At 45.0% G+C, this 14,055-nt stretch overlaps 1 protein-coding gene across 1 annotated transcript in view; it reads right to left on the reverse strand.

Annotated features, from left to right (window-relative positions):
* Positions 1 to 14,055, reverse strand: part of LOC123994795 (beta-1,3-glucosyltransferase-like) — a 119,547-nt gene that overhangs the window by 22,171 nt on the left and 83,321 nt on the right. Inside the window, exons 9-11 of the mRNA XM_046297786.1 lie at positions 3,718 to 3,849; positions 1,616 to 1,685; positions 691 to 804 (exon numbers count right to left, since the gene is read on the reverse strand). Of these exons, the coding sequence (XP_046153742.1) occupies positions 691 to 804; positions 1,616 to 1,685; positions 3,718 to 3,849 (316 nt within the window). The remainder of the gene's footprint in view (positions 1 to 690; positions 805 to 1,615; positions 1,686 to 3,717; positions 3,850 to 14,055) is intronic.

Raw genomic sequence — 14,055 nt, forward strand, 5'->3', positions numbered from 1 at the left:
TTTTAGTGTGGTGTTGAATAATGAAGCTTACTTTGACCTCTTCTATCAAACTCAAGTCAATGGATGGTAATTTACTCCCAGAGCAGTGGTACTGGTTGAATCTGAGGTTTCCATATTCATTCCTAAACTATCCTAAAATATGTCCATTTCTACCTGATAAAACTAAATCTTACACTTCAATGGATGCAGTATGTTACAAGAGTCCTGAATTAAAATGACCCATGTCGCAATCATGAAAAAACAAAACAATCTGATCTTTCTAGTTTGACATTGAGAGCCATGGAAGAGATGAGCGCTGAAGTTTTAGTAAATGTGCAGATTCCGTATCTCAGTCACAAACAAGACACTCAATTAACAACCTCATAAGGAGAGGCAAAAAAGAGGCCCACAGCCCTTTGTTTCTCCCCAAATGTTATGATAGCAGGATCAGACAGGAAGCCAAATTATTCTTGTTTAAATAACAACAACACAATACAACGTGCCGTGCTTTGGTAGACTAGTAAAACGTACCTTGCTGTACCTGTCGTATCAGACTTGCCATCTGCCAGAGTTAAAGGGACACTCCCAAATAAAGGTTTGTCAGACATGTCCATGTAATCTTAATAATTATGATCTAAAAGGCTAAATGGATCGGAGACTAGCACACCTACTCTGAGATGTTATGGATACAGGCCCTGGACTATAACTCACCTCTCTCTGTGTTGGGGACTCCTAGGTCAATGGTAGGTATGGAGGGGTCAGTGTGGTCACTGTAATACTCCAACAGAGATGCCTCTCTCTCCCACGTCTTCTTCACCACTGGGACTGGGGCAGGACAACAGAACGACAGGTAAAACAATACAGCTCAACACTTTCACAAGACAATAGTAAGTAGAATCAGGCTTCGGTACACAGAAAACGTGCAGCAATTATTAATAATGAATGTTAAACACATTTAGTCTTTTACAGAACTTTTTGAAATAAACATTTCAATAGATGTTTCTGTAGTTTTTTTCCTTGTTCAATGTAAAAGAATTGGACCTGTAAAATTTAAATAAAAACAGAAAGAGTCAAGAGTCAAAAGCATTAAAGGACTGGAGGCAACTGAGGGGAAAAATAGTCAATTACAAAATACTATTTTTTCACATCCAACCCTCATGCCATAAATACATCTAATGTCCCTTTTAGTTCTGTCTGTGTGTTAGTTCAGGATGACTGTAATTATTATAATCAGAGCAAGTAGCTGTGACCGACATGTCAGCTGGAGCTTATGTAGAATTTTCCGGATGGTTCTGAAATTCTAACGGCAAAATGTTATCTGTCTCATTAAGTTTTAATGGATTCCTGGTACTTCTGACTCAGCGCTGTCATGAAAGCTACATTAACAGTTAGGCTGTCGAGGGGGGGGGGGGGGTACCAATCCACCTCTACGCCGTGACAAAGCAAGTTTGTGACTGACATCTTGTGCTTAGAGTTAAACCAGGCCACCACAGAGTCAGTACTTTACCAGGCACACATCTCAAAGGCTAAATATGCATCCCATCCCTTAGAAGAATAGAACAAATGTTGACATTATGGACCCTGTCTGAGTTTAACCACCCCAGAGCTTCAGGTGAGCTTCAAATGTCTGACTCACCTCTCTCACTATGAAACTTCTTGCAAGTTTTCACAGCAACAAAGATGTCTTCCTTCTTTACAGGCTCCCCCTGTAAGAAAAGCAGGAATATAAGAATTAGACACATATTTTAGGGCCCAGAGTTTTTCCTGGGCAGGTCACATGATCAGGAATAACACTGGGCCCTAGTTATCGAACATACATCCCAAGAGGGGAGCGGTTATTGTTGTTGAAGCACCATTAACTTTTTCAAATTCCCTGCCCATGTTGAAGAGACCTTGTGAATCTGGACAAGTTCCTTCAGATGACACATGCATTATTATTTGAGAGTGAAATGTAAATTGGCCATGTTAATTTAAGTGATCAGGTCTACTGCATGTCTGTCTGTGGCTCTCAGGCTGATTGCCAGAGGGAGGCCATACACCCTGCTTATAGGTTGTCCTCTGCCTCTCTGTGAGGCTCAAAGCTTTCTGCCTGTGTCTCAAATGGCACCCTATTCTCTATGTAGTACACTACGTTTCACAAGGGCCAGTAGGAAATTGGCCAAAAGTAGTCAAATTGGCCCAAAGTAGTATACTATAAAGGGAATAGGGTGCAATTTGGGATGCAGACCTATGAGTTATCTCTGTCTTCTCTGCATATTAGAGCTCTGGCCAGGTTAGTGGGAAGATGTCGAGAAAAGGTAGGAAGGGTAGGAGGGAGACTAAAAGGAGAGAGCCAGCATAGTCATAGATCAGAGGGGGAGAAAGGGTAGGAGGGAGAAAGGTTAGGAGTTTGAAGGGTTTGGAGGGAGTACGAAAATGTATGCACTCTGGAATTAACTTTAATCAAATCGCATTTTAATGGGAAAAAATATGAATTGCTACATAAAATTACTAAATTATGTCAAAACACATACCAAATGAGATTTTGCTTTACTACAATGTAAAAATAATTTAAACTGAGCCATGTTGGTTTAAAAAGCTGACTCTTCCAAATGAAAATGGATCACTTTTTTTTTGAGCACTCACTCTGGTTAAGAGTGTCTGCTAAATGACTAAAAGGTCATTTAAATGTATTAAAGTTAGAGAGGAATGGTAGGAGGGAGGAAGGGTAGAAGAAAGCCTAAAAGGAGAGAGCTAGAATAGCCCTGGATCTCTCTCCCTAAGGGGAATGAGAGAGGAGAAAGACTAAAAGGAGAGAGCTAGAATAGCCCTGGATCTCTCTCCCTAAGGGGAATGAGAGAGGAGAAAGACTAAAAGGAGAGAGGGCACCTTGTTCTCTCTGAGCACTTTATGGAATATTCAGACCAGGCTGAAGAAAGGCAACACTTCCAGGGGTACAAGGCAGACACACTGAAAGGCATTAAGAACAGAGGGGAATATATTAAGAGCATCTGAGTGCAAACTAATAGGCCAGAGCTCAACACAGTGGTTTGTGTTGGGTGGGCAGCGGCGGTCCTCAATGGCCATGTTGCTGGCATCACATTTCTCAGCTCAACACAGTGGTTTGTGTTGGGTGGGCAGTGGCGGTCCTCATTGGCCATGTTGCTGGCATCACATTTTTCAGCTCAACACTCCACACCTGTTTCAAATGAACTAATAACTACTTTTTATTTCAGCCCACAATTGGATTCATCAGGTGTGCTGCTGTGGGACTGGAGAAAAGGTATGACACCAACACGGCTCGAGGGCTGCAGCTGCCCGCCGATGTGAGACGGAATTCCAGTATAGAGGCTGTAGCCTGCTGAAGAGGGTCTCACCCAGGAATGTAAAGTACTTGAAGAGGATTTGACGGTACTTTAAAATATCACTTGAGGGAGAAAAAAGATTTGAGCAATGAAGTCATCCTGAGATTCCTCTCCAACCTTCTGATAGTTTGCATGCATGAAGACTGACACAATCATTGTTCCTGGGGGGTGGAGCAGACTTGGGTCCAAAGCATGTATCCTTTCCCCCCAAAATACTTGGATTTAGTGGGTGGGGTTGGCACTTTTGGGACTATTCCATTGGTGCAATTCCATTTAAACCCCAATCAAGTGCACCAAGTAAGTAAGCTGAAACAAAAAACGTACTATTATTTCGACCTAGATCTATGGTGAAGAATAGACCTGTGATGTACAGTATGCACAACTTGGTACCTACACACAGGGGAGCAGGTCTCCTGAGGGTGGTAGCACAGTGTTGGGCAGTGGGAGAGTGTTCTGGCTCAGTACATAGCTCTGGGACTGCCGTCAGACGAGGCCCGTGGCCATTCTCCCAGATATACAGAGCTACCTGCAACAACATGGGAAGATACTGTTACTGTTTTTTTCAGCTGCTCATGCAAACACATTTTCTTCTAGAAGCAAGCCAAAGTCGGTAGCTGAAGTCGACTCCCCTTCATCGGTGATTGGTCAATAGTTGGGATTCTTCAATGATGTGTTTGTTGTCATTCAACGAGAGACAAATGGTTCATGCAAAATACTCCACCAAACGTCTTAATGTAAAATTGCGCGACTAAGATCTCCTCTACAAAATGTCAAAATTAAGACAGATTTCTTGAGTTTTCTTAGATTAATTTGGACTATTTTGAGGAAGTGGCTACGGCGTCTCAAGGTGGACAAACAGTACTATTGCAGCCTTTTCTTGTTTTTCAAGCAAAGGTAGTATGTGAGACGCCAGCCATACCAAAGCATGCAGAAGGCTTTACGGTCACATTGGAAATGACTGTATAAAATATTAATACAACAAAATATTTTCTTTAACAAGAAATATATATTTTTAAAAAGATGTCAAAATTATTGGCACCCTTGTGTTCAATACTTTGTGCACCCTCCAGTTGTGAGGATAATGGCACTTAGCCTTATTCTATAATGTTTTATGAGATTGTAAGAACACACTATTGCTCTATACAGAAACTCTCCTGATCCTTGATATCCTTCGGTCTGCGTTTATCGACTGCCCTCCGCAATTCAAACCACAGGTTTTTAATGGTGTTCAAGTCCAGAGATTGTCCAAAATTTAGATTTTGTGGTCAATTAACCATTTCTTTGTGGATTTTGATGTGTGCCTAGGGTCATTGTCTTAATGGAAGTTTCATTTGCGACCAAGTTTCAGCCTCCTGACAGATGCAACCAGGTTTTTGGCTAAAATGTTCTACTACTACGAGAGTTCATGAGGTCGTTAACCTTAAAAAAGGGCTCCAGGACCAGTGGAAGCAAAACAGCCCCAATAACATCAAAGATCAACCACCATATTTTACAGTATGTATTAGGTTATTTTCCGCATATGCATCTTTCTGTCGAGGCCAAACCCACCACTGGTGTGCGTGGCAAAATAGCTCTATTTTCATCTTATCTGACCATAGCACCCGGTTCCAATTCAAGTGCTAATGACGTTTAGCAAACTCTAGGTGTTGCTCTCAATAAAGGCCTTTTTATGGCAACCCCTCCAAATAGCCTATTGTCATGGAGGGGGTATCTAATTGAGGATTTGGTGACCCCAAGATGTGAGGAATTTCTGTAATTCTCCAACTATGGCCCTTGGACTTTGCACCCCCCCAATCTTCTTCTCTGTGCGTGGGGACAAGATCTGTTCTCTACCTGGCAAGTGTACCACTGTTCCAGTGGTTTTAAACTACTTCAAACCCAAACAGTGGTAGGTGGTATATTTGGTTTTTCAGTTGTTTTCATGTCCCCATTGCCTGATTTATGAAAGTCAACAAACATTTGTCTCCTTTCATTAGTGAGTTCTTTGGATTTTACATACGTGTTACCCTTTTTAAAAAATCCCCCAATGAAACAGGAAGCCATGAAATGCCACAATACAGTTCTGTAAATTGAGATGAATTAAAAGGTCCTGCACAGCCAAAATCATGTTTTGCTTCTACATTGATAAAGTCATTCTACATTGATATAGATCATAAAGTTACTGGTCACCTCCCCCATATCAAACACTTGGATTCAGGGGGGATTATTAAAAGGAATTTTGTGACATCACAAAATCTCTCATTTTAATACACCAGTGGTAATATCTTATTCTTTTACCTAATTTAAATTAGTACCACATTGTAACCAACATCGCAGAAGGTGTGTTCGCAGGGGTTGTGGTTTACATAACTAAGTAGCTAGTCTACTGGTGCCAAAATTTAACTGCAGGGTGTCAGCGAATATAATTAGAGGTTTTGTGTGCGCTTTGGGGACCTTTAACAGAATGTGACTGGCAGAACGGATGTTGTATCTGGAAGGTGAGGGCTGCAGTAGGCATCTCAGATAGGAGGGAGTGAGGCCTAAGAGGGTTTTATAAATAAGCATCAACCAGTGGGTCTTGCGCTGGGTACACAAAGATGGCTAGTTTACTGGGGAGTATAGAGTGCAGTGATGTGTCCTACTGGTGATCTATAAATTACATCTCCGTAAGTCTAGATTTAACCTTAGCCTGCAGCTTCGATCTGTGCTGAGAGTATGTCTAAAAAAATAGCAGCACAACATTTCTTAGAGTCAAGGGCAGTGGCGATATCATTAAGGTTGCAGTGACACATCCATAACCTGAGCACAAACCAGAGAGAACATTCTAGACATCCAAGGAAGACAGTCAGGTGATTATTGACAAGTTTTTCCGGCAGGGCAGGATAGAAATTGGCCTATAACAGTTAGGATCAGCTTGATCTCACCCTTTAAATAAAGGCTGCCTTCCAAGCATTGGGAACATCCCTAGGGAGAAGAGACAGGTTAAAAAGTTGAGAGATAGGCTTTGCGATGATAGGGGCTGCAACATTAAAGGAAGGAAGGATCTAAACCATCTGACCAGATGTTTTTTTAGGGTCAAGTTTAAGGAGCTCTTTTAGCACCTCAGACTCCGTGACCGCTTGCAGGGAAAAGCTGGGGGAAAAGATGGAACGGCACTAGGCCTAGTGGCATTAGAAGGGCTGGGAGATGAAGCTTTGGACGGGCAAAGAGGCATGGCTGAGTCAAATAGGAATCTTGACTTAATGAAGAGGTGATTAAAGAGCTCAGCCATAGAAATGTTTTTTTTTGTCCACAAGTTTGCACCTATACTGGCAATAACTCAGGACATGGGTTGGGAACCCTGCGAGTGTCACGCCTTGGTCATTGTATCTTGTGTTTTTGTTATATGTTTGGGTAGGCCAGGGTGTGACATGGGTTTATATGTTGTATTTCGTATTGGGGTTGTATTAATTGGGAGTGTGTATTATTAGGGGTGTGTCTAGTTAGGCTTGGCTGCCTGAGGCGATTCCTAATTGGAGTCAGCTGATTCTCGTTGTCTCGGATTGGGAACCGTATTTAGGCAGCCTGAGTGCGCGTTGTATTTCGTGGGTGATTGTACCTGTCTCTGTGTTAGTCACCAGATAGGCTGTAATTAGTTTCACTCGTTTGTTGTTTTGTATTTTCAGTTATTTCATGTACCGCTTTATCTTCATTAAAAGTCATGAGTAACCTACAAGCTGCATTTCGGTCTGACTCTCTACAAACAACAGACGAACCTCGTTACAGAATCACCCACCACCATTCACAGTCCGAGCAGCGTGTGAACTGGCAGGATCTGAAGGAGGACGTTATGGACAACAGAAGCAAGGAGTATACTACGTGGGAGGAAATCGACAGGTGGGCGGCCGACTCAGAGCGAGTGCAGGAGCCCGTCTGGGATTCCCTACAGCAATGCGAAGAGGGCTATACACGGATGGAATCGAAAAGGAAAGCACGGCTATACAGAGCGAAAACCGTAGGTAATGGGGGAAAGCGCAGAGAGAGAGTGGCAGAGTCAGGAGTCAGACCTGAGCCTACTCTCCCTGTTAATTGTGAGGAGCAGCAATATGAGGACTTCTGGTCTTGGGAGATGATATTAGACGGAAAAGGACCCTGGGCGCAGCCGGGAGAATATCGCCGTCCCAAGGAGGAAATAGAAGCAGCTAAAGCGGAGAGGCGCGAGTATGAGGAGGCAGCACTGCGACGCGGTTGGAAACCGGAAAGTCACCCCAAAAAATGTATTGGGGGGGGGGCTAAAAGGGAGAATAGTTATGCCAGGTAGGAAACCTGCGCATACTCCCTGTGCTCACTGTTGGGCTAGAGCAGAGGTGGGCAAACTTTTTGACTCGCGGGCCACAATGGGTTCTAAAATTTGACAGAGGGGCCGGGCCAGGAGCATTTGGAGGGAATGTTTGGGCCGGATATACTAAAGCATTAAATGTAGTGTGTGCAAACCTCATAGCACAGTAAGAACACTACAACCCAATTTATTAACTGTCTTTCAAATGTGAAAAATAGCCCTTATCAGTTAATAAATTTGTCTCAAGGAATATGCAAGATATGGCATTTACATACTATTTCGCAGATACTGGGAGGAAATGTAAATAGATTAAAATAACATACGCACTGTGATTTATCAAGATTGCGTCTGTTTTTAATAAGTTTCAATCGAAGGTGCAAAGTTAAAGAAATCAACATTTATTGAAAAATGGAATCACTTTCAACATTCAAAACATATTATTACACAACGAAATACTCAAGCTCAATAATATCTACTTGTGTTAAACTCCGCAAAATCATGGATGGATTGTCCTGACCGCGAGCTCTACAAACTCGCCACGGACGCCCTCGCCTTCACGCGCAAACTGTACACGTGTATCGTTGCCAAGCACACAGACATAGGCTGTATTAAATATCCTACCTGCAGCTGAAAATTTAAATTAAGAGCGATGTGCGGCGTGTTAATTAAGCTACTGTACCGCTGCTGTGCGTAAATGCGCATTGCTCTTAATTAAAAGACGCACTTCCAAACTTTCCATATGCATTTTTTCATAACACAGCAGAAAAACTCACCATTTCAGTGGGAACAGTGTTGTTGGTCTCCCTTTTTTGCCAGTGCATCAAAGTCTGGAGTTAGTTTTGTTGTGGCAATTCTCAGGACAGATCTGAGGAGTTGGTCAGTTAACTTGGATCTGTGATGGGCTTTGTTGATTTTCATGACGCTAAACGTCTGCTCACACACGTAGGTCGAGTTTGGAAACGCGGTCTCGTTAAGTGAAGCGTAAAAGTCATTCAGTTTAAGAGACTTGAACTTCTCCTTTGAGACGGAGTCAGACTGAAGATCCTGCGGTGCTGATTCGGGGTCTTGTGACAGGGGACAGGACACCAGTTGAAGTGACTTGTCAATTTTTTCAAAATCACAGAACCGACGGCAAAATTCTCTGTGCAGATCGTCCAGTGATTTGCAGTATTTCTTCGCATTTCGGGCGGCCTCTTTCTGCACGGCTAGTGTGGGGAAATGTGCGAAAGATTTGTTTGACATTTGCCTGGAGAATAAAACCAGCTTGGATTTGAAGGTTCTCACATTTGTGTACATGTCGTGCGCAAACTGATCTTTCCCCTGTAGCTTCACGTTCAGCTCATTCATGTGTGAAAAAATGTCCACGTGAAACGAAGTGAAAATTAAAGTGAAATAAAGAGAAATACGCGCCACTCCAACAACGGTCAATGTGTTTTGAGTGCGCCATCTATTGGGGAAACGTGGGCATTGCAGGGAAAGGGGAAAAAAGGAGGTTTTTACTATAATTTGGACAAGTTCGGCGGGCCGGATTAAAAAGCCTAACGGGCCGTATGTGGCCCGCGGGCCGTAGTTTGCCCATGTCTGGGCTAGAGAGACCGGGCAGGCACCGTGTTATGCTATGGAGCGCACGGTGTTTCCAGTGCGGGTGCAGAGCCAGCTGCAACTCATACCAGCCCTTCCTATTGGCCGGGCTAGAGTGGGCATCGAGCCAGGTAAGCTTGGGCAGGCTCGGTGCTCAAGAGCTTCAGTGCGCCTGCACGGTCCGGTCTATCCAGAGCCACCTCTACACACCAGTCCTCCGGTAGCAGCTCCCCGCACCAGGCTTCCTGTGCGTGTCCCCGCGCCAGTACCACCAGTTCCAGCACCACGCACCAGGCCTCCTGTGCGCCTCGTCTGTTCAGCGCAGCCAGTGCTTTTCTCCCCTCCTGCGCTGCCGGAGTCTCCCGCTTGTTTAGCGCAACCAGAGCTGTTCTCTTCTCCTGCGCTATCGGAGTCTCCCGCCTGTTTAGCGCAGCCAGAGCCTTTCTCCTCTCCTGCGCTGCCGGAGTCTCCTGTCTGTCCAGCGCCACCAGTGCTCCCAGTCGGCCCAGCGCGTCCAGTGCGCCTCGCCTGTTCAGCGCAGCCAGAGCTTTTCTCCTCTCCTGCACTGTTGGAGTCTCCCGCCTGTTCAGCGCAGCCAGAGCCTTTCTCCTCTCCTGTGCTGCCGGAGTCTCCTGTCTGCCCAGCGCCGCCAGTCGGCCCAGCGTCACCAGTCTGCCAGGATCCGCCAGAAGTACCAGACTGCCAGGATCCGCCAGAAGTGCCAGTCTGCCAAGATCTTCTAGATCGGCCAGACAACCTGAATCATCCAGGTCCACCAGCCAGCCAGGATTTACCGGAGCCTACTACCTGCCTGAGCTTCCTCTCAGTACTGAGCTTCCTTTCAGTACTAGGCTTCCTCTCTGTACTGGGCTCCCCCTCAGTACTGGGCTCCCCCTCAGTACTGGGCTGCCCCTCTGTCCCGGGCTGCCCCTCTGTCCCGGGCTGCCCCTCTGTCCCGGGCTGCCCCTCTGTCCCGGGCTGCCCCTCTGTCCCGGGCTGCCCCTCTGTCCCGGGCTGCCCCTCGGTCCCGGGCTGCCCCTCGGTCCCGGGCTGCCCCTCGGTCCCGGGCTGCCCCTCGGTCCCGAGCTGCCCCTCAGTTATGTGGGGATCAGGGTGAGGACTATTAGGCCATGGTCGGCGGAGAAGGTGGATTATCCTAGGACGCGAAGGGGAGGAACTAGGACATTTATGGAGTAGGGTCCATGTCCCGAGCCAGAACCGCCACCATGGACAGACGCCCACCCGGACCCTCCCTATGCTCTTGAGGTGCGTCCCGGAGTCCGCACCTTAGGGGGGGGGGTTCTGTCACGCCTTGGTCATTGTATCTTGTGTTTTTGTTATATGTTTGGGTAGGCCAGGGTGTGACATGGGTTTATATGTTGTATTTCGTATTGGGGTTGTATTAATTGGGAGTGTGTATTATTAGGGGTGTGTCTAGTTAGGCTTGGCTGCCTGAGGCAATTTCTAATTGGAGTCAGCTGATTCTCGTTGTCTCGGATTGGGAACCGTATTTAGGCAGCCTGAGTGTGCCTTGTATTTCGTGGGTGATTGTACCTGTCTCTGTGTTAGTCACCAGATAGGCTGTAATTAGTTTCACTCGTTTGTTGTTTTGTATTTTCAGTTATTTCATGTACCGCTTTATCTTCATTAAAAGTCATGAGTAACCTACAAGCTGCATTTCGGTCTGACTCTCTACAAACAACAGACAAACCTCGTTACAGCGAGGTGAAAGACAAACAATATTCAAAAACAACTGAAAACTGAAGATGTAATATGAAAAGGAATGGGTGGAGGACATTAATCATGAACCTAAATTGAGAATCTTTTATTTGATTAAGAACTATTTCATGTGCGAGGGATATGCTATGTACAGCCTACTAACTAGCAGGAGATCCCTATGTGCACAGGTAAGATAAAGGATTATTGCCCCTGTGTATTGAAACAGGACGGTATTGTGATGAAATGGAAGAGGACTAACTACTGTTACCTTGAAGAGGAAGAGAATGAAATTCACTCAATACTCTATTGCACTTTCTACCACGATTTACGTGAGTGAAAAGCCAGGTATACCATGACATTTTGTGGCTGAGTGATGAGAAAGTTAAATGTATTTTTGTCCATTCTATATTCACATTTGCTGAATTTTTAGATAAAGCTTGGAATAAGAGAAAAATGGCAACCTATAATGAAATTACATATTTAGTTCTAGACGTAGAGAACCAGTCAAAAGTTTGGATACACCTCCTCATTCTATGGTTTTTCATTATTTTAACACTATGATATAACACATATTGAATCACGTAGTAACATTGCACACTTGGCATTCTCTCAACCAGCTTCATTTGGAATGCTTTTCCAACAGTCTTAAAGGAGTTCCCACATTTGCTGAGCACTTGTTGGCTGCTTTTCCTTCACTCAACTCATCCCAAACCATCTCAATTGGGTTGAGATCGGGTGATTGTGGAGGCCAGGTCATCTAATGCAGCACTCTATCACTCTCATTCTTAGTCAAATGGAGCCTGGAGGTGTGTTTTGGGTCACTGTCCTGTTGAAAAACAAATGATGGGTTGGCATATCACTGCAGAATGATGTGGTAGTCATGCCTTGAATTCTAAATTTACATTTACATTTAAGTCATTTAGCAGACGCTCTTATCCAGAGCGACTTACAAATTGGTGCATTCACCTTATGACATCCAGTGGAACAGCCACTTTACAATAGTGCATCTACATATTTTAAGGGGGGGTGAGAAGGATTATTTTATCCTATCCTAGGTATTCCTTAAAGAGGTGGGGCTTCAGGTGTCTCCGGAAGGTGGTGATTGACTCCGCTGTCCTGGCGTCGTGAGGGAGTTTGTTCCACCATTGGGGGGCCAGGGCAGCGAACAGTTTTGACTGGGCTGAGCGGGAACTGTACTTCCTCAGTGGTAGGGAGGCGAGCAGGCCAGAGGTGGATGAACGCAGTGCCCTTATTTGGGTGTAGGGCCTGATCAGAGCCTGGAGGTACTGAGGTGCCGTTCCCCTCACAGCTCCGTAGGCAAGCACCATGGTCTTGTAGCGGATGCGAGCTTCAACTGGAAGCCAGTGGAGAGAGCGGAGGAGCGGGGTGACGTGAGAGAACTTGGGAAGGTTGAACACCAGACGGGCTGCGGCGTTCAATAAATAAATAAATCACAGAGTGTCACAAGCAAAGCACCCCCACACCATCACACCTTCTCCATGTTTCACGATGGGAACCACACACGCGGAGATAATTTGTTCACCTATAATAATAATATAATAATAATAATATATATGGCATAATATATATGCCATTTAGCAGACGCTTTTATCCAAAGCGACTTACAGTCATGTGTGCATACATTCTACGTATGGGTGGTCCCGGGGATCGAACCCACTACCCTGGCGTTACAAGCGCCATGCTCTACCAACTGAGCTACAGAAGTTCACCTACTTTGCGTCTCACAAAGACACAGCTTTTGGAACCAACACTGTCAAATTTGGACTCATCTGACGAAAGGACAGATGATTTCTACAGTCTAATGTCCATTGCTCGTGTTTCTTGGCCCAAGCAAGTCACTTCTTCTTATGTGTGTCCTTTAGTAGTGGTTTCTTTGCAGCAATTCGACCATTAAGGCCTGATTCACGCAGTCTCCTCTAAAAACAGTTGATGTTGAGATGTGTCTGTTACTTGAACTCTGTGAAGCATTTATTTGGGCTGCAATTTCTGAGGCTGGCAACTCTAATGAACTTATCCTCTGCAGCAGAGGTAACTCTGGGTCTTCCATTCCTGTGGTGGTCTTGGGGAGAGTTCCCTTTTCTTTGTGAAGGGCAGGGCGCCCTGGAATGGGTTTGCCCCGAGAGAGGGGCCCAAGCCCTGGAAAGCGTTGCGGTTCCGGTGGCGTCTGGTGAGCTCTCTTGAAAATCCGGGGGAGAGGGTGTAAATCTCACGCCAGGCCGTACCCATATCCGCAGCAGGTCTCCAAGGTAAACAGCCTCTGGCATGTTAGAACAATGTACGTAAGGGATGTCGGCAAGTCAGATCCGTAACTTTGGGATAAGGATTGGCTCTAAGGGCTGGGTCGGTCGGGCTGGGGTGCGAAGCGGGGCTGGGCTCGAGCCGCGGCTGGGGGAGCAGTTGTCTAGCAGTGAAACAGTTCATTCAGCCTCATTTACTGCCTTTAAAAAAACATAGCTGATATGGCTGACTTGTTTAAACAAATGTGATTTCTACTGAGATGTACAAACTATACAAGCTATGGCATAAGGGGACGACAAGCGGATAAAAGGCAATCTGTAATTCTGATGAAGACATTAATGAGTGAGCTAGGACGGACGTAGTCAATTTCACTATTTGTTCAGAACTTTTGAAATGTACAGCGACAGAATTCAGAACATGGGCCGTTCTTACAGTGTTCTCCCTGTACACCAAGTCAGAACCATAGGATAAATAAAGCAGACAATGAAAGCTCTTACAACATTTCTTTAAAACAGGTCATATGCTACATGTGCACCATCAAGTCATACACTTAGTATTACTTTCTTAGCTACAGTATACATATCTCCCTGGCATATTACATAGTTTATGCACCTTTATACAATACATTTTTGGACTCGCCTTGTTGTGCTGTGCTCACTTGAAGGTGGTGGCCATGGTCCATCGTGGGCAGATTTTGTCAACCAAGTCTGGCATTTTCTGGATTTATGGTGCTTTCAAAGCAACTGGGAACCCGGAAAAAACGTTGAATCATGACGTCGTCATTGATCTTCAGGTTTACAATTCAGAGTTGGATATAACACCGTTCAAAACATATTTTCACAGTCAGAGCATATTTATTCCCAACTTCCCAGTTGT

This window comes from Oncorhynchus gorbuscha, linkage group LG14 (assembly GCF_021184085.1).
Source record: "Oncorhynchus gorbuscha isolate QuinsamMale2020 ecotype Even-year linkage group LG14, OgorEven_v1.0, whole genome shotgun sequence".
Classification (NCBI taxonomy): domain Eukaryota; kingdom Metazoa; phylum Chordata; class Actinopteri; order Salmoniformes; family Salmonidae; genus Oncorhynchus; species Oncorhynchus gorbuscha.